Source organism: Phyllostomus hastatus, unplaced genomic scaffold, assembly GCF_019186645.2.
Source record: "Phyllostomus hastatus isolate PE091 unplaced genomic scaffold, TTU_PhHast_1.1 phas_contig_477, whole genome shotgun sequence".
In the NCBI taxonomy this organism is placed as follows: domain Eukaryota; kingdom Metazoa; phylum Chordata; class Mammalia; order Chiroptera; family Phyllostomidae; genus Phyllostomus; species Phyllostomus hastatus.
Window position 1 is genome coordinate 1,844,969 of NW_025333889.1, and position 18,410 is coordinate 1,863,378.

At 64.9% G+C, this 18,410-nt stretch overlaps 1 protein-coding gene across 48 annotated transcripts in view; it reads right to left on the reverse strand.

Annotated features, from left to right (window-relative positions):
• LRRFIP1 (LRR binding FLII interacting protein 1) overlaps nucleotides 1-18,410 on the reverse strand; it is a 106,566-nt gene that overhangs the window by 57,661 nt on the left and 30,495 nt on the right. For 42 of the 48 annotated variants that reach the window (XM_045845783.1, XM_045845790.1, XM_045845788.1 and 39 more), the window contains exon 2: nucleotides 1,327-1,413. In XM_045845783.1, the coding sequence (XP_045701739.1) occupies nucleotides 1,327-1,413 (87 nt within the window). Of the gene's footprint in view, nucleotides 1-1,326; nucleotides 1,414-14,575; nucleotides 14,914-18,410 lie in introns of those variants that run through there. The other 6 variants (XM_045845774.1, XM_045845771.1, XM_045845768.1 and 3 more) reach the window with 1 other exon arrangement.

The window sequence follows — 18,410 nt, forward strand, 5'->3', positions numbered from 1 at the left end:
TCAGAGTGGGAAATGCGGTGCTGGGGGCAGGGCGCCTCGAGGAAATGCCAAACCCGTGCTTCTTGGGGTAGGTTGAGAGGAAAAAGAGCCAACAGGGAGAGCACTGGACGCACTCCAGGGGCCGATTCCACCAGCCCCAGGATGTGCTCACGACCCATTCGCGTTTCCAGCCAGGCGGGGGACTCGCGGACCTGCCCTCAAACGCCCGTGGGGCCTGTGCTCCCGGGGACACGGGACGAGCAACACCTCCCATGTGGCCACTTCCCGACCATGGCTGGAGGGCGGTGTGGCTCTCCCTCAGCGGCAGGACCCCCTGGGTCCCCAGCCCCCAGCGCCATGGGGCCGCCTAGCGGCCCCTGCCCTCCTGTCATTGGGGCCGTGGTGGGACTCCTCTGGCTATCGCTCTGGGCTTGAGTCACTGCTAATGACCGCCAACCTATTCTTCTTCAGAGCTCGAGGAAGTGTTTCCCGGCCCCACGGGCACGCCTCTGCAGTGCGGGGGTGGGGGGGGTGGTGACACACCCTTCAGGCCGAGGGTGACCCCAAGCGGCTGGCCCCAGGGCCCCACCCCGGAGGGAAGTGGCGGAATCTGCAGCAGTTTTAGGAGCTGTCGGGCGCTCTCCGACACACTCAACTCAAAACCTCCGAACCAGCAGGGCCCTGGGCGGGGCCTGGGCGGGTGTCTCCAAGGGTGTGGCTCGCAGGAGAACAGGGTCCCCTGGGCGGGGACTCCTTTGTTCCCCAGGGACGCCAAGGTCACGGGGAAGCTCACAGCTGTAACTGCCAGTTAAAAGGCTCTCGCTGTCTACAGGACTCTGGCTCCAGTTCAAGGTCATGCAAATAAGCAGCGAACACCTTCAACAGGTGTGTAAACACCTCGCTGCGCACACTCTCCCCTGGCTAGCTCACCCACGGTGTGAGCTCTGGGCTTCAGGCCCCACGAGACCTGTTACAAAGCGCAGAACCTCAGGAGACGTGTTTTTAAACAGAACCATTCAGTTAGTTTAAAAACATAATCGTCTGTTCTCCTTCCACGCTTTTAATCCAGGGCGTCTGGATTCTCACTCGGCAGGGAGGCCCTGAGGGTCAGAGCCGGAGGAGGGCCGGGCCGGGGAGACCCACGCGGTCTGCCTGGGGCAGGCACGCCTGGCATCCGAGCTATGCACCCTCCCGGCCTGACCTGGAACAGCAGTCCCAGGCCAGTGCATTCTGATCCTGAGGCACGGACGTCACACGGACGGACGGACGGTGCCCCCGTCCCCACCCCCGCACGCGCGCCCTGAGACGGAAATGGCCGGAGGGGGCCGGGGGAGAAGCCCGCATTACCTCCTTCTGCTGCCGCTCCAGCTCCTTCATCCTGATCTCGCGGGCCTCGGCGCGGGCCGCGCGCTTCGCCGCCAGCCTGGCCTCCGCCTGAAACACACACGGAGACAGCGTTAGAGGACGGGCCAGCGGCCCCTCTCGGGCATGTGGTTGCTAACAAGGACGCTGTTTAAGGAAAACCCTGTTCGGAGGCTCACACACACACACACACACACACACACACACACACGGGGGCGCGGCGCAGGCTCGGAGGGGTCAAGGGGCCAACGGTAGCGGCAGCTACAAGTCCTGACGGTTGCTGCCGTCCACGGAGCCACGGAAGGCCGTGGGCACTGTTCCACGGGCTTCAGGTACCGTATGCCACAGCCATGCTAGTAAGTGGATACAGTTACCACACAGCTCTATTAGGTGGCTACTGTTACCAAATGGTGCTATTAAGTAGATACTGTTACCATCCCCGGGTTATACACATGGAACTAAGGCACAGAGAGGGTAAGTAACTTGCCCAAGGTCACACAGCCCGTGAGTGGCCAGGCTGGGCAGTCTGCCTTCCTCTGGCGCTACCACAGACTAGTGCACGAAGCAAGGCATTCAGGCAGGGCAGGGCCACAGGCCCCGCCCCTCCCGTTACAGAGCAGGAAGGGAGGTGGACGGGGGTAGGCTGCCAGATACGTCCGAGGGCACAGGCCTGAGACTCTGACCCCGGTTTCCAGAGCCCCTGTCCAGTCCCCCCTGCTGCCCCCTGCTGCCCTCGGCTTCCTCCCCACACCCGCAGCGCCGGGAAGCCTTTCTCTTCTCCAAACCAAGACCAGAGCTGTTAGAAGCCTTACAGCAAACATAAATATAAATATACATCTGCCTCTGTTTACTATCTGCCAGCTTGGCTGTTTCCCACATTCCGCTTGAGAGCATTTAAAATGCCTACCCTGTCCTTGAACCTGGCTCCTGGACGCTGCATCTCGCTGCGCCCACCACCCCCTCAGTCGCTATTTCAGGGAGGGGAGCGTGCAAGTGCGTCGGCGTTCAGGTTTTCTGGGGTCAAATGCCACCTTCTTTCCACTTAATTTTCTCAGGGATACACCCGTAATTCTTCCACCAGTTCTGCAGACATTGTTCAGATGTCTCCGGGTTCCCTAGATGATCCTGAAACGGGGCCATGGGAGACAGCTGGCAGGCTTCGGCGTGGCCAGCGGGCCAGCGCGCAGTGAGGTGCTTGGAGGTGTCCCCCCACCAGCAGCCGGGCCTCCTGCACTGCAGGCCGAGGTCAGGACAGCAGACCCTGGTGTCGGGGACATCCGTCACCCCTGCCCCACACTTGCACTGAATGACATATTCGTCTGCTTTCTACATTCTCGTCGAAGTGGAAACTGACCCCAGCTGACCTGTCCGCGGTTGGCCGGCTGTGTGCTCAGAAGGAATTCACTTTATGGTTTGTTCCTGTGGTTCCTTCAACAACTAAGCCCAGGCCCTTCAATGCAAGGCGTCAAAGTCATGCCTACGTGAGAACTTGGACTCTCCGTGGCCATTTCCAAAGTTCTGGACACTGTGTGAGGGGTCAAGCTGGAGGGGAGGGCAGGGGAAGGTTCCTCAGACCCACAGCGGCCACAGGGACCTCCTCTAGCCCCACGGGTGGGCCAGCGAGAGGACGATGGTCACACCGAGGGCAGCGGCCTCCCGGCAGGTGCTGGCCCTGTGTCCCTGCCGGCACAGGCCTGTGGCCGCAGCCCGTGGGCTGGGGCGGGGCCGACGGGGCGGGGGCTGGGGCGAGGGAAGGGGGCACGGGGGAAGAGGAAGGGGAGCGGGAATGTGAGAGAGAGGCAGGCGCTGCCGGAGGGGGATGTAGGGGACGGCAGGGGGCTCCAGGGTGGCCCCTCGCTCCCCACGATCTGCTCCCCTCGAGTGTGGGCCCCACAGCATGACGGGTGCCCCTCCCGTGACTGGGCTGCGGTCTGTGGCAGATGGAGACGGCCCCTCATTGGCAGACCCTGAGCGAATCACGGGACAGCTTACTCCGGGCGGGCGTGAGCTCGGCAGGGGCCCAGACTGTATCTGATACAATCAAGTGGTCGAATGAACAGAAGATACAAAATAGCAACGGCCCCGGACGGCAACACGCAAACACGAGCTCATCTCCGCCAACACGCCATGGGAGGCCCTGCCCTACCCTCCGCGCCAGGGGCCCTCCGGCCAGCGCCTCTGTGGGCTGGGGCAGGCCCACCGCCGCCGACACGGGTGTGAAACTGGAACCTGCATGCTTGGGGTCACAGCTGTGTCAGCGGGGCTAAGGGTTCCCAAATGCTTACTTTCACTTTCTGGACTGAGTTTGCGGGGGACCACCCCTCACCGGCTGCCACCGGCCCGGCCACCAGCCCGGCCACACAAACGCGCACAATTGCCCCAGGCAGCTGGGAAGGACTTCCACAGTGCAGCCTGGGTCCCCAGTCTTGGGGTGCAGGCAAAGCAGTTGGTGACCGCGTACAAGTGGCAAGTGACATCGGGGTGGGGGGTAGAGGGGAACTTAACCCAGTTCTGGTGTCAGGAGGGCTTCCAGGGGGAGAGGAGCCCAAGGCCAAAGCCCCAGCAGCTGCGAGGACAGCCAGGCCAGGGGGCAGGGGCGAGGCGCACGGCCCGACAGGAAGTCCCGAGGGCTGAGGTCCAGGCGCAGCACTCAGCTCCGGTATCTGGACCCTTATCTTAAAGGCACGCGGAACCGCGGGAGGGTTTTCAGCAGGGACACAGCGGGGCCTGCCCTCTGCCTTCTGACCTCTGGCCCGCATGCCAGCGGCGCTGGGACAGGTGGGGAGGCGGCGGGAAGTCCAGCCAGGGCCAGGCGGCTGCATCCCAGTGGGAGAGCCGGGAACCTGAGTGGGCGGGGCCGGCGGGGCCGCCGCCGAGGATGACGCACGGCTGAGGCTAGGCCGCTGCAGGGGGTCAGGCACCCGGGTCCCAGGAGCCGACCTCGGAGCAGAAGCCCCGCCCCCCGGCCGCCACCTAGACCCTGGAGCACCGCCTCCGCGTTCCCCTCCCCGGGCCTCCCGGGAGATGAGGACAGACAGAGGGACGTAGACGGATTCAGGGAGTTCGGGGGACCAAGTATTGTACACACGGCTCAGGGCTTCGGAAAAAACTTGAGAAACAAGACCACGGACACGCCCCGGCCGGCCTCTGCGAATCGGCTGGAGTGCCCTGGCCCCCGCCCCCCCCACCCCCGCCGCCAGCGCGCAGGCAGCCCTGGGGCTAACGGCGCCCCCAGCCCGCTCTCGGGTCTCGGCCTCCGGTCCCAGGGCACAGGTCCCAGGGCACAGCTCCGCCGGGCGCCCAGATTGGCTGAGACAGGACCTGAGTGGGGAGGGGATGGGGGCGCCGGGCTGTGGGCCGAGGGCTGTTGGAGCTGCGGGTGGGACGCGGGGCTCGCTGCGCTGAAGGTGTCACAGGGTCCTTCCCGGCAGAGGCGCATCCCTCACCCGGGGCCTGTCGGAGGCGCAGAAGCTGCAGCCTCCAGCAGACACCCCCAGTCAGCGCCTGGGGGAGGGGCAGCCCTCGGGGCTTCAGCAGGCCCACGCCCCTGGGGGGAGGGGGGCTGGCACCTCTCGAGTGTGGGGGCCTCTGCTTTCTGTCATCCCATCTGCGTCTGGGTTGTTTGACAGTTTTCAAATAAACTGCAAACTTTTCTGAAGGAAGGAAGGGGGGAGGGTGACAGAGGGGGAAGGGTGACAGAGGGCGGAGGGAGACAGGGGAGGGGAGGGAGGAAATGAGGGTGACCATGCTCAAGGCGGCCAGGGCTCTGCAGCTCAGACGGCTGCAGTGTGGTCCCCTCCCCTGCCAACACCCCCTTCTGATGCCGCCTGCAGGGTCAGCTGGAGTCCAGGGAGGTGCTGACCGCTGAGGGCCCCTCGGACACGGATGAGATCCAGGCTCCTCGGTTTTCTCAGGACCGCCCCCCACGTCGGAGGGGAACGCCCCTTACAGGGGAGGCGCCCCACCCTCCCGGGACAGGGCCTGGCCCTCCCCTCAGGGCCCTCCGGTCCTGGCCCGAATCCGGCACACAGGGCCTTAGGGTCCTGGGCAGCACGGTGGGGAGGCGGGGACCACACTGGGCACGAAGTTGTCTCATTATAATTCTAAACAGCTGCCCCCGCCTCCACAGCTGCACTGCTGCCTCGTGTTTGATGGCAGACTGAGAGGGCAGCGCTCCCACACGCGAGGGGGGACGGGACGGAGGCCGAACACACACGGAAGCCCCGGTCCCAGCCCCAGGGTCTCCTGACCCCACAGTGGCCGGCCGAGTCCAGGCTACAGGCACAGAGGCCGGCCACGGGGCGCACGGGCCAGCCAGGGAGACAGACCACTGCTGGGGCCCTGCTCCCCCCTCGACTGGGCCTCTTGGGGCAGCACAGCCCCGGGCCAGTCTGGACACAGACCACGGGGCTGTGCGGAGAAGCCTCGGCCACAGCAGCGGTCACTGCGGTGACGGGTCCCTGGGCAGTGCAGAGGGCCGGTGACCGGCAGTTCTGGACCCACCACAGAGGGGACGTGGCTCTCTCAGGGGCAGGACGCAAGGGCTTCGGGCTAAGGGGTCAGATGCGGGCCGGTCCCACCAGGCACCCGACCGGCCCGCCCTGCGCGCCAGGAATTCCGAAGATAACAGCTTCCGCCAAAGATAAGGGCCGCGGCTTTCCTCGGGGTCCGGAACTGGGACAGCCGCTCCGGCTGAGGACTCAGGCCGAGCAGAACTAGAAAGAGACCGGGGCGCCGGGAGAAACCCAGCCCGCCGGCCGGGCTGCGCATGGCTGTCCCCAGACCCGCCTTCCCTCCTGCGGTGGGCGGCTGCGCAGCAGGAGATGCCCCCCAGGGTGGGGTGGCCACACGCCGTCCCCAGCACCCTGCACCCCAATTCCACTGAGGTCTGGGTCCTCCTTGCAGTTCCTACGCATTCACCCGGGGGGCCCACGTGGTGCGCCGCCTCAGAGAACAGAACCGTGAGGGGAGCCGGGGGCCCGGGTCCCAGCTGCTTGCAGAGGACAGGGGTGTGGCGGGCAGCAGACGCACCTGCGTCTCTGAGCACCCCGCACGCTCCAGGGGTTCCCCGCTCTGCTCGTACTCGTCCTGAGATTCGGGGCTTCCCTGGGATCGGGCACAGTGTGGAATTCCGCACCCCGCGGCCCCCTACCCTGAAGTCTGAGAACAGGTTCTTTCTCTGCTGTGCTGACACCGCAGCTGCACCCAGGGGCTTCTGAGTTCTACCGGGGGCACGGGGCGGGGGCGGGGGGCGGCACACAGCCCTCCCCCCCGCCCCCGCCCCCGCTGCTCTTCAGAAATGGACTGAGACAGGCTTTGGTCACGTCCACTCCCCGGCTCCAGCCCAGAGAAAGCCCTGGGGTCTGGGAAGGCACCAGGATGACAGCTCAGGAAGCCAGCTCCCCGCCCTGCAGGGCCCCGGGGACACCCACAGCCCGTGGCCAGCGTGCGAATGACCGCCTGCAGCGCTGGGCGCTGGCACTCTTGGTGTCGTTAGGGAGGGGACTGTCGGCGCACGGCACAAACAAACACCAGCTGGGGCCACGGAGAGGCGAGGAGGCCTTGGATGCCCAGGAGGGACCCTGGGGACGGCCGCCCCCCTGGGGTGCTGCCTCAGAGGCCCAGTGGACGGGGCGCCCCGTGGCGCTGTCCGGGGACACGAGCATCTGGCGGCTGCACGGGACGGGACAGGGCGGGACGGGAGGAAGTCCCGGTGCTGACTGTGCGCGCGGCCTCCAGGTGGAAAGACCGAGCGGAGTTTTTGTCAGGCCACGTGACACAAGTGTAGGGCACCGCCTCCTGGGAGCAGCTGGGGGGGCCTCAGAGCCCACTCCCGTCCGAGGGCGGTTACCCAGCTGAAGCCTGGTGTGGCCACGGAGAAACACGCAGGGATCTCTGTCCACACGTGGGTCTCTGCCGCGGTGACGAAGGAGCACAGCGCCCGAGGGGGCGGCCTGACACCCCAAGAACACACACGCGATCCCTGTGCCGTGGCTGGTGATGCAGGCATGCGCCCTGCCCGGAGCAGGCGACCGTGTGGCTGGGCCAGAGTCCCTTTCCGGAGCCGCCTTTGCTACGGGAGGTGGAAACAGCCACCAGCTTTTGTTTTCTGTGCAAACCCCAGCCCCTCACATGCAGATGAGTCTAAAAATAGCCCGCCATTCCAAGAGGCCCGGCGGGCTGGCCCGGCCGGGCAGCAGCCTGCGATGACCCCATGAGCGGGTGCTGGCGGGCTGGCGGCGCCCGGCGGTGGCCCGTGCTGGCCTCTGTGCGGTGCGCCTGCCACCCCCGGGTCCCTCGGCTGCCACCGTGCATTTGACCACCGTCCCTAAGTCTCACCTGCCCACAACCCTCGCTTGAGCACACAGTAAGTCCCACCCCGACGAGGAGGCCTCTCCTTGGGACCGAGACTGTCATACGGTCGCCATGGGGACGACAGCTGTCAGTGTCAGCGGGGGGAGTGGCAGCTCTAGGAGAGCATTTTGGAAGTGCTGTGGGGGTGGGGGCGTGTTGGGAGGTGGCAGGGACTGGAGGGGGCACTGATGGCACTCAGGGGCGAGGGGCGGCCTGCCGACCATCCTGCATGGAGACGGGCCCGCACAAGAAGGCGCTTTCCCACGGCCCCTCGAGGAGACAGAAAACCACCCGGTCGTTTCCAGGCGGGCGAGCCGCTTCCGGCTCCCGCAGGAACTCAGGACACGTCCCGCACGGTCTCCACGAGCACCAGTGGGCAAGCGAGGGGACAGTGCGCCCGGCTGGCTCAGAGCTTCCCTGAGAGCCCCTCCCGATCGCGGGTGTCACGTCACCGGTGGCTGCACACGCGTGCTGTCTGGGTGTGAGGACAGCACGGTGCGTCTGTGCCTCAGGCTGCGTCCTGCGGCGACGGTGCCGGGCCCGGGTTCGCACAGATGTCTGACCACTGACGACTGTCCTCAGGAGCACCATGCAGGTAGCGAAATTCACGCTCCGGTGTTGCAATGCACCTTCCTTTTGTTTATTCTCAGCGTTACAGTTAAACGTTCTATGGAACCGATACTATGTACAGCTAAACGTTCTATCGACCTGATACTATGTTCGCAGGTAGATGTGGGGGCCTATGGATTTCATGTCAGGTTCATAGCGAAGACGTTAAACTTGTGTTGCCAAAAAACAAACAAGCCACCGCTCATCAATGTTACTGGGAGGCCTGGAGGACGCAGTGTCAAAGACTGGAGTTTAGCTGGTTATTTAAAATGCTATGTTTTGCCCTGGCTGGCGTAGCTCAGTGGATTGAGTGTGGGCTGGGAACCAAAGTGTTGCAGGTTCGATTCCCAGCCAGGGTACATGCCTGGGTTGCAGGCCATAACGCCCAGCAACCCCACATTGATGTTTCTCTCTCTTTATCTCCCTCCCTTCTCTCTCTAAAAAAATAAATAAATAAAACCTTTAAAGAAATGTTAGTTATTTTTAAAAAAATGCTACGTTTCCCCCGAAATCAACTCAGATGATTGAAATTACCGTGGAATCCTGCGATAAGACAGCAGCCTTCAGAAAAGCCTTCCGCTCGCCAGGCTGGCCGTGACTGAGCCTTCGGCGCCCGGCCCTCCGCTCCTGGGGGGCCTCACGGAGCAGCCCAAGAAGCCGAGGGTACCACCTCTGTCTGGGCCACGTCCTCCCGGCCTGGCCCTCAGTTTCCGCAGAGGGAACTGCCCACAGCGGGTCTCCAGGCCTGGCCCCCAGCCTTGGCCCTCCCACTGACCGTGACGTGAGCGTGGGCAAACCGCATCCCCCCTGAGTGTCAGCCCTGATCACAGGGGGCAGGCGCCAGGCCCGGGACCGCCAGGGCCCGACACGCTGTGTCCACACTGGGCGGCGGGGACCCGCGTGCTGAGCCTTTCTCCTGACGCCGTTTTCAGAACAATACACACCTTCAAAGTGCCCGGCACACCCACACGACCCACCGACGTTACCCAGGGACAAGAGGACGCACGTCACCTCACCGAGCGCAGTGACCTGGAACGTTCACCGGCTCCAACGTCACAGCGCAGTCCCGCCGCTGAGGAAGCGAGTCTCCGCGCAAATAAACTCCTCCTCTGGCTGCCCCTACACCTTAAGTTTCCTTCTGAGAGGAGCGAATGCCCACATTCCTCCAGCAGTCTCAACACGCTGGAACGACCGAGGAAAGCGTGACGGCCACCTGTCACCGTGCGTGTGGCCGGCAGGTGACGGCAGCCCGGCTCACCTGGGCGGCTCTCCGGGGGACGTGTCCCCGGCAGCCAATGCACCTGCGCTCCGCCCCCTTCCGCCGCCTCCCGTCTCCACTCAGGGTCTCCCCCGTGGGCCCCGCCCCTTCCAGGTGCCACGGCATCGCTGTGGCTCCTTCTCGGAGTCAGGCAGGCCCTGCAGCAGCACCACGCGACCCGTGTCGGGAAGGACCCGGCCGCTGACGACCTTCCCCGTGTCCTGTGTCCACGGGACAGCCCTGCAACTGGCTGGGGGAGACTCGAACGCCACCTGCTCTCCCCTCCAGGGGCCGGTCTGTCCGGGTGGCGTAGGGCAGGGGCTCCACAGCACAGGGGACAAGGCTCGGCTGCCCCGGGTCCCCATGTCACCTGGCACTGACTGGCAGGACTCATTAAGCAGGTACTCGGAATGGGAGAGAGAGAGAAACGTCTACAGCGTTCCCGCGCCACCCCCCCCCCGCCCCCTTTCTGGTGCTCTCTTCCTTATTTAGAAAACTTGAGTCCACTGCGTGTTCTTTCCTTCTGAAAAGTTTTGAAAACTACCAGAAATAGACGTGAAACATTTACACAATGAACACTTCTGGAGAGGCGCTCAAGGGCGAGGCCTCGCGTCTGAAGGGGCTGCCCCAGTGGAACGAAACCCTGGCCACCGCCCCGGGCGGTGAGGCCCCGGGCGGTGAGGCCCCGGGGCTGCAAGGAGAGGAGCTTCCGACAGCAGCTTCCTGCCCCGGGGCGCTGCCACTGTGGGGACAGCTGTCCGCCCCAGCTCACGGGCCTGCTAGCTGTGTGCACTGGGGGAAGTCCCCGGCCCTTCCGAGCCTCAGTTTCCTCTTTATCTGTCAGCGGAGGTGACCGAGCCCTCTCACGAGATGGGGCTACCGCCAGTGCTGGGGACGACGCCCACAGGAAACTCGGAACAGGCTGACACGGGGTGGGGCGCGGGGTGACGGGAAATGCTGCCCGTTGTCACCAGTGCTGCAGCAATGTGGGCTCAGCTCCGGACCTGCAGGGGGAGGGCGGGGCGGGGGAGGGGAGGGTGGGGCGGGGGAGGGGGACGGCCCACTCCTCATCCCTCCCCCCCCCACCCCACAGGCCCAAGTGCCTTTTTTAGGCCGAAGCTGCGTTCACTGGTCCTATCACACAAGCCTGTGAATGAAACATTCTGGCTAAAATTAAAAGGAAATGCTCATCACAGTAACTGAAGATAACTCACGCCTTTGCTACAAAGTACTTGTTCTTTGTACTCAAAGCGAAACTGCTTTCAAGTTACCGAGTTACTGGGTTAAGGAGGAAACCAGGTGAAGCTCCGCCCCCCCCCCGCACCCCCCAGTGCAGGAACAGCTCAGCACACAGCCGGGCCGTGCAGCTCCTGTTTGTTGGCTTCTGGTTCCTTCGTGCTGCAGTTCGGCTGGGGGCGGGGGTAGCCAAAACAAAGCTTTCACTTAGGAGAAAATTTCACTGCACTTAGGTTTATCCGGATAGTTTGAATAATGAAAGTCTGGGTAAATTCAGTCCATGAAAATAAGCTTGTTTATTCAAAAGAGCCAACTGCACTTTGGGAGGCTCGGGGTTAGAACAGTGGGGTGATAAAAGGGTGGGCTCTCCCGCCCACCCCTCGTGTCCCTGGCTGCACCAGGCTCCTCTCCTTAACGGGTCAGGGACCCCCCACCTTCTGGGCTCGGGGCCGCCGACTCTGAGACACGGATGGAGATTTCGGAAGCACTGGCACATGAGTAACCGACGAGTCATCCGCTCCCTCCGCTGAGTCACCCGGCCCGATTTCTCCGGGATAGGGCATGCCTCCCGAACACTGCCTTTTGAGGCGCAGACGCGGGGCACCCACGCCACGCCTCGCGGCTCTGCAGAAACGAGATAAGGCCTCGCTCGCGTAGGTAATAAAAACTCCAATCAACTTCGAGAGAAGAGAGCTCTGCACTTATAAATAGCTCGATTTCCTGTGCTGGGCGTCAGTGGCGGTTTAGACTGCGGGGGCTTGAAAAACTTTCTGCCAAGGAGGCTTCCGCCCCGTGGCATTAGCTCAGGCCGAACAGAAACTAACGCGTCAAGAAAAAGGGAAACGCAGCCTTCTCTGCCCTGGCGGGACGCTCTCCGCGCGGTGAGAAAACACCTCACTCGGTGTTTCTGTGTCTCCACCGCTGGAGGAAACGCCTGATCCGAAACAGACCATGTGACCAGGGCTCAGAACCTCCGGCTGAGCGTCCCGCGGGCAGGGCCGGCCGCCTGAGCCCCACCTACGTCCACACCTTTGCCGGCGGCAGCGGCGGCAGAGACCCGGGACCTTGGCCCGGGGACACACCCGTGGGGGGAGCCGGAGGCCGGACCCAGCGCTGCGGGGACCGCCTCTCGGACGGACAGGACGGGTGTCTGTCCGTTTGTGCCAGTCAGCGTGTGGAAAGCAACCACAGGTGACACAACCCGTGTCTCACACGGGAAGTTACAACAGTGAGATAAGTGTGTGGTTTCTACACTGTCCTCCGGGACAGCTCCGGGGCTGCTGCTGAGGGTCCTGGGAGGAGCCTGGGCTCCTGCTCTGACCCCGCGCCCCTCCTGTCCAGGCAGGGCTAGTCCCGGCTCTCCTCCCGCACTGCTGTGCCCCCCCCCCCGCCCCCACCTGCCGTCCCCATGGGAGACACCTGCGTCCAGGGCAACGGGGTCGCCTCATGCAGAACCCAAGTGGCACAGACCAGCGTGAAATGCCCAGGGTGGCCACGGGGTGACGCCCTTCCAAGGCACCCCACCGCCGTCTGTGCCCCCAGCTGGCCACTGCGCGTGCTCCCCTCCAAGGACACCACTCCCCTCAGGAAACGGGGGCCGGCTTAGCGTCTGCCCGCCCTGCTCTCACTCCAAAAGAGGTTTTGCTATTATTTAGTAAAAAAAAAAAAAGCTTCCTACAAGTTCACGAATCTGGGAGCTGGTACATTTCGGAATTCAACAGCTTCCTATTTCAGAAAGGTGCTCAGGTGCACCCACCACCAACCCACCATGCACCCCCCCCTTGGAGCCCGAGCATGGCTGCGGGGGGCGGGGGAGGGCATGAGGGAGTACACCGGGGGAAGCAGCCTCGCCTGTCGGGGCAGGTCCCACTGTCCCATGAATTCTTCCACACACACACACACACACACACCACACACACACACCACATACGGCAACAACTTTTGGTGTTGAGAGCTTCCTGGGCCCTGGAAACAGCAGGGCAGCAATTTTGAACCTTTTTCACCTCGGGGCACACACAGACGAACCACTGAAACCCTGCGGCACACCTGAAACAGACATTGCACTTTGGGCTGACAAAGAAGTAAGTATAGTTTTGATGCACTCGCACCAGGCAGCTACTGCTGTGTTGGCTGATGTCACTTTTTTAGTTGATGATCTAAGGGAACAGGGGGCCAGCGCCCCGACCCAGCGGTCAGGCGTCACACGCTGTGGGAATTCTTGCAGCGCTCGGGTGGAAATTCTGGACTGGGGGCGGGGGGGGGGGGGACCGGGGCTGACGGCACACCCCTCAGCCAGAACCCGGTCCAGACGGCCCCTCCCCTAATTCTGTGAAGCACGCCCGTCCGCCAGACCCAACAACCCAAGGGCTAAGCGAAGGGTTAAGGAGACCCTTGCCCCGGGAGCCACCGTTATTTCTACCCTTCCCTGGGACGGACAGTTCCCCCCCTTCCTCACGTCCCTGTCCTCCTGGCGAAGGTTTTCCTTCTTCAGAAAGTCCCCGCCCAGAGTTCCTTCCGCGGAGCTCCGTCCAGCCCGGGGTTAGCGTGCCCAGCTCTGGCCTTCCACGGCTCCGCCTGGGAGTGCAGACCGCACCCCTCCCAGGGCCCGCCCGCCCCTGGTGGTGAACCGGGGTCTCTCCCTCTCTGCAGGCTCCCGGGCCCCTGGGAACCACGGAGGCCACGGGGTCGGCGGGAGGCCGGTCTCCCAGGCGGCCCACCAGCGTGTACGTGGAAATCCCGCCCCACGACCCCAGGAGGCGGCTCTCCAGGGGGCGTGCATCCCAGCCCACTTCTCTCCCTCTCCAGCGCTTGCCCACTGCTCAGGGCCTCCGAGGTCAGGCGGTCTCCTCATCTGGACCCCCCCAGACGCCCCGCTGGTGATCACTGATGCCCACCTGGTGCAGGAGGGAGAGTTTGGGGACCCCTCGTTCATCGACTTCCCACAGGGGCCCGGGGAAGGGGAAGTTGGGGTCTCTGCAGGAGTCACTTCACAAAACGTTTCCTTTCCCAGGCGCACCGTTTTGCCTAAAACATTCCCATCGACCAATCACAAGCCCCATGACAACGGGGAATGACAGAGCACTCCCCCGCCAGCCCAGTTTTAACCAGACTACCCCACGCCCAAGGGCCTTAAGCCGGATAACTGTGACACCCTGCGGGACCCTGTCCAGGCCCAGAGGGCCCCAGGAGACTAGCCAGTCTCTCTGGAGGCTGGGGTGCTGGGGGAGGTGGAGCAGCCGGCTCAGTCCCCAGAGGTCAGAAGGTGCAGTACAGGGGCCGTGCCCTGAAACACAACCCCCTCCCCCACCACATGCCGCCGGTCTCGGGCAGAGGGCCTGGCTGCCGGCGCGGCTCCTCCGGGGCACTGTGCTTTGTAAAACACCCGGCGAACAGCCCCCTCCAAGACTCTAGACCACGCGCAGGTCTCAGGCCTCAGAGGCCCCGTCGCCGGGCTGGGGCAGAGCCGCTCACAGGCACCAGGGAGCGGCCCCCGTCCTTTTCGTCCTGGCAGGAACTGCGTCCGGAGAAACCTACCCTCTGCCCAGGGGGTCAGCGCGCACGCAGCGGCGAACTGAACGGAGGGCAGGTCCCCTCCCACCCGCACATCCTCGCGTGGGGAAGTTCACTCAGGAGGGGCGCCTGGCCAGGTGGAGCCCGCCCCACGCCGCGCCAGGCACGGACGCCTGCGGCCGAAGGTGACCACTGCCCTGGACCTTGGAACACCAACAAGGACCAAACGTTCGCGCCAGCACCCAAGTTCCTGCGTTCTCCTCTTACCACTCTCTGGGCTTCTGGACTCAGGCAGTCTATTTCCTTGTTCTGCGCGGTCGCGGGGTTGGTCATGGTGCCCGGCTGCCCGTCCACCTCCTCGCACGGCCAGGCCAGAAACTCGGGGGGCGCCGGGCTCTCGGTCGGCGGGCTCAGGCTCTCAGCACAGCCACATGCCCAACGCGGCGGATTCCGGCTCAGGGACAGGCCCGCGGCGGCACAGGACTCGCCCTTCCCCAAGCGAGGCGCGCTCCCCCCTTCCCGGCTCGGGCGCGGCCCAGGGGCGTGGCGCAGGTGGCCCCGGGCCTCCCAGCAAGGAGGGGGCCCCCGGCCTGCAGAGGAGCGCCTCCACCCCTCTCGCCCCGCCCCGCCCCGCCCACCCGGGCCCCCGCCCCGCCCACCCGGGCCCCGCCCCGCCCCGCCCACCCGGGCCCCCGCCCCGCCCACCCGGGCCCCTCCCCGCCCCTCCCCTAGGGCCCGCCCCGCCCACCGGCCCCGCCCCCGGGCCCCGCCCCGCCCCTCCCCTAGGGCCCGCCCCGCCCACCCGGGCCCCGCCCCGCCCCTCCCCAGGGGCCCGCCCCCAGCCTGCGCTCCGCGCCCCGCGCCCAGAGGTGCGTGCCCCATCTCCCCGGTTATCAGTCACCGCCCACCTCCCTCGGGTCCCCCTGGAGAGCGGTGGGAAAGCAGACCCCAGCCGACCCCGCCCAGAGGCGCGGGCGGGAACCGGAGGCTGGGGGGTGTGGCTTGTCGGGGCGGGGCCTGCGTGGGGGCGGGGCGAGCGCCTTCTCCATTCCCCTCCCCCACCGCCCCGGCTCCCGCCCCGGCTCCCGCCGCGGCCGCCGCACCGCCGGCTCCGGCCGCCACGGTCCAGCAGCCTCCTCGAAACTGGGGCCAAATTGGGCTCGGGCCGACCTGGCAGTCTCAGCCGAGCCCGGCAGCACCTCCCGGCCCGTGGACGCGTCACCCCGAGAAGGGGCCGGCCTCCAGGAGGGCACGAGCGCGTGGCCCAGGCGGCGAGAACCGGCGTCCGAGGCCGGGGTGCGCCCCGGCCGCCTCCCCATCAGTGTTCCCACGCATCAGCCCCGGCGGCTGCCACCCGTGCGGCGCGGATCCGGTGGCTCACAGCCGGGCCGCACCATCCAGGCTCCGGCCGGGAGGGCGTGCGGGGCACGGGCCGGGCAGGCCCGGCGCGGGATGGAGTCGTTCCGTTCCAGCGCGGGGAAAGGGACCCAACCTCCCCGCGCGCGCCTCTTCCAGCCACAGGACGCGCGCCGCTTCGGGCTTTAAAAGTCCTGCGGGCTGACCTCGCCAGGGCCGGGCAGAAGCCACAGATGACACCGTGGCCCTCATCAGAATATCAGCCTGTTCCGGCCGGGCCGGGCGGTCAAGTCGACCCCTTTCAACCCCTGCCCGCGGGGGACACGTTTTTGGAGGCTCGTTTCCGAGCGACCACCTCCCTGCCTCCAAAGGGGCACTCGCAGTGGAGCCACCGGGCCTACTTCTTTGCAAAGGCTGCTCCCAAGGGAGACCACAAATTCACACGTGAATGTTTTAAATGTCGCCGCCCCCCAATTTCCCCCTCCCTGCCCCCCTAACCTAATTCTCAGTAACCTGTGAGCCTTGGCCTGCCCACTGCGACAGCACGCCCTTCCGCAGGGGCTGTGGGGTGTGGGCTGGGGAAGGCAGGGCCCAGAGCAGAGGAGGCTCTGGGGGACCCAGGGTTGGACCCAGGAGACAGAAGGCGAGAAAAGGGGTGGGGGCGACAGAAAAGAGGCAGGGTAAAGGGTCTGCGTGGGCGCTGTGAGAAGAGTGAGAAACTGGCCAGGTTTCCCCCACGCTTCAGGCGAGCCGAGCGCCAAGCTGTGGCGGCACCCGGGGCCCAGGGAAATCGGTGTCGGGGATCGTAATGCCTTCCTTCCGACGCCTCGTCTTCTTGCTGCGGCACTTCTTGAACCTGTTTGTGAATTACAGTTCTTGGTTTTACGAAACTAAGTGAACTGCAGAAAATAATTGGAAACCGTTCTACGGGACCAAACGCAGGACTCAGGGAGTTTACCACGGAAAGCGGCTGTAACTTTCGCAGCGGCACCAGCTTCCCAGGTGGGAGTGACGGCCAATGGGCAGAGCAGCCGCCGAAGTCTCAGAGACTTCGGTTCAAATATTCCCATCCAGGGGGACGAACGGCCCTGTCCGCGTATGGGGTCTCCCCGGGACCTGCCAGCGGCGGGAGTGTCCCCGGGCACGGAGGGCGGAAACACGAAGACACGCCATGGGCAGGCAGTCCCGCTCGCCCCGTGGGTCCTCAAACCGACACCTGCCTCGCCGCCCTGAGCTCGTACCCTTCCCTCTGCTCGCAGAGGGGCCCCACCCCACGCACCCGGGCCTTCCTGCTGGGGGCAGGCAGGACGCTGGCAACAATGGTTACAATGGGCGGGCCTGGACCGAGGGGGCAGCCCAGGAAGGAGAGCAAACCCAGAGCCCCCATGAAAGCTGGGGGGGGGGGGCACACAGCTGCAGAAGCCAAGGGTGCAGAGGGAGAAGCCGCCGCGTGAGTTCTGTGCCGGGAGCGAGGGAGAGGTCCCCGCAGCGCGATACCCGCGGGGGCACCGGAGAGTCCGCGTCCCGCCGCTGAGCGGTGGCCTGTCCGCGGACACTGCTGCTCCGTCCAACCCGCTCCCCGGCCAGCGGTGTCCAGCCTTCTCATCTCGAGGTGCACACAAACGAGTTACCGAAATTCTGTGGCCCATCAAAAATATATATGTTTTGCCGATCTGACCAAAAAAATAGCTATCGTTTTGATTCATTCACACCGGGCTGCTACTGTTGTGTTGGCTGTTGCCATTTTCTCATTTGACGAACCAAGGGGAAAAGGTCAGCGCCCCTGACTGAATAGTCGGGGGTGGCATGCGTTAGAAATTCCTGCGGAACGCCAGTGGGAAATCACTCTCGTGGACGGGAGGCCGCTATGTTCCGACGCGTGTCAGCCCAGCCGCCCCAGGGCCGTGGCCGAGTCAGCCCGAGGGCGGAGGGCCGGCTGCTGGGTGTGGGGAGCACCGAGTCGGCGCTGCTTGGTGCTGTGCTGCAGCCCCCGGGCCCGAGGGCAGAGCGTGGAGGCCCGTGGGCTGCCTCCCGCCCACTTAGTTATGTCCAGCTCTCTCAGGAAAAGGGTCCCGCGTGGAAGCCTCCTGCTGAGGACACCTGCTACTTTTCTCAGCGAGGGCAAGGCCACCGTGGTGATGACTACTGGGTGGCTGGTGGAACCCACACGCCCGGTCTGCGGGAGGTCCGCTAAGAAGCCAAAGTTCGGGGTGTGGCTGTGTGAACAGACTGGGACACGGGGGCGGGGGGGGGGCACAAGATGTCCATCTCAGCGCGCCCAGCTCCCAGGCGGCTGGGCGGAATAACGTGCACCCTCCACCTTGAAGGAGACACAACGAGAGCGACCTGAGAGTGTCTGGTGAGAAGCAAACGGATGAGAGAGCCCCCCATTTCCATCCTCAGGAAGGTCAGCAGAAAGGGCCTGGGGCTCTGTCGCCTGGTCAGAGCAGCATGGGTGGGGGGGACAGGGGCCCAGGGAGCAGGTGACCATCTGCCTGGACTGCGCCAGCCAGGGCCCAGGGTCCTCATATAAACGTGTATAGGGCATAGGCAAGAACCCCGGAGGTCCATGACACAGGTCCTTTTGGGCGGGAAGCCACTTCTGATGGGCTGACTCTGAATTCCCAGCCCCTTCCAGGCTGCCGGGCGGTGAGTGAGCCGTGAATGTGCAGTCGCTGCTGAAACCCAGAACTCGGCGCCAAGCGGGGCCTGAGTTTTGGGGAGAGCCAACTCTCCTGGGCACCCC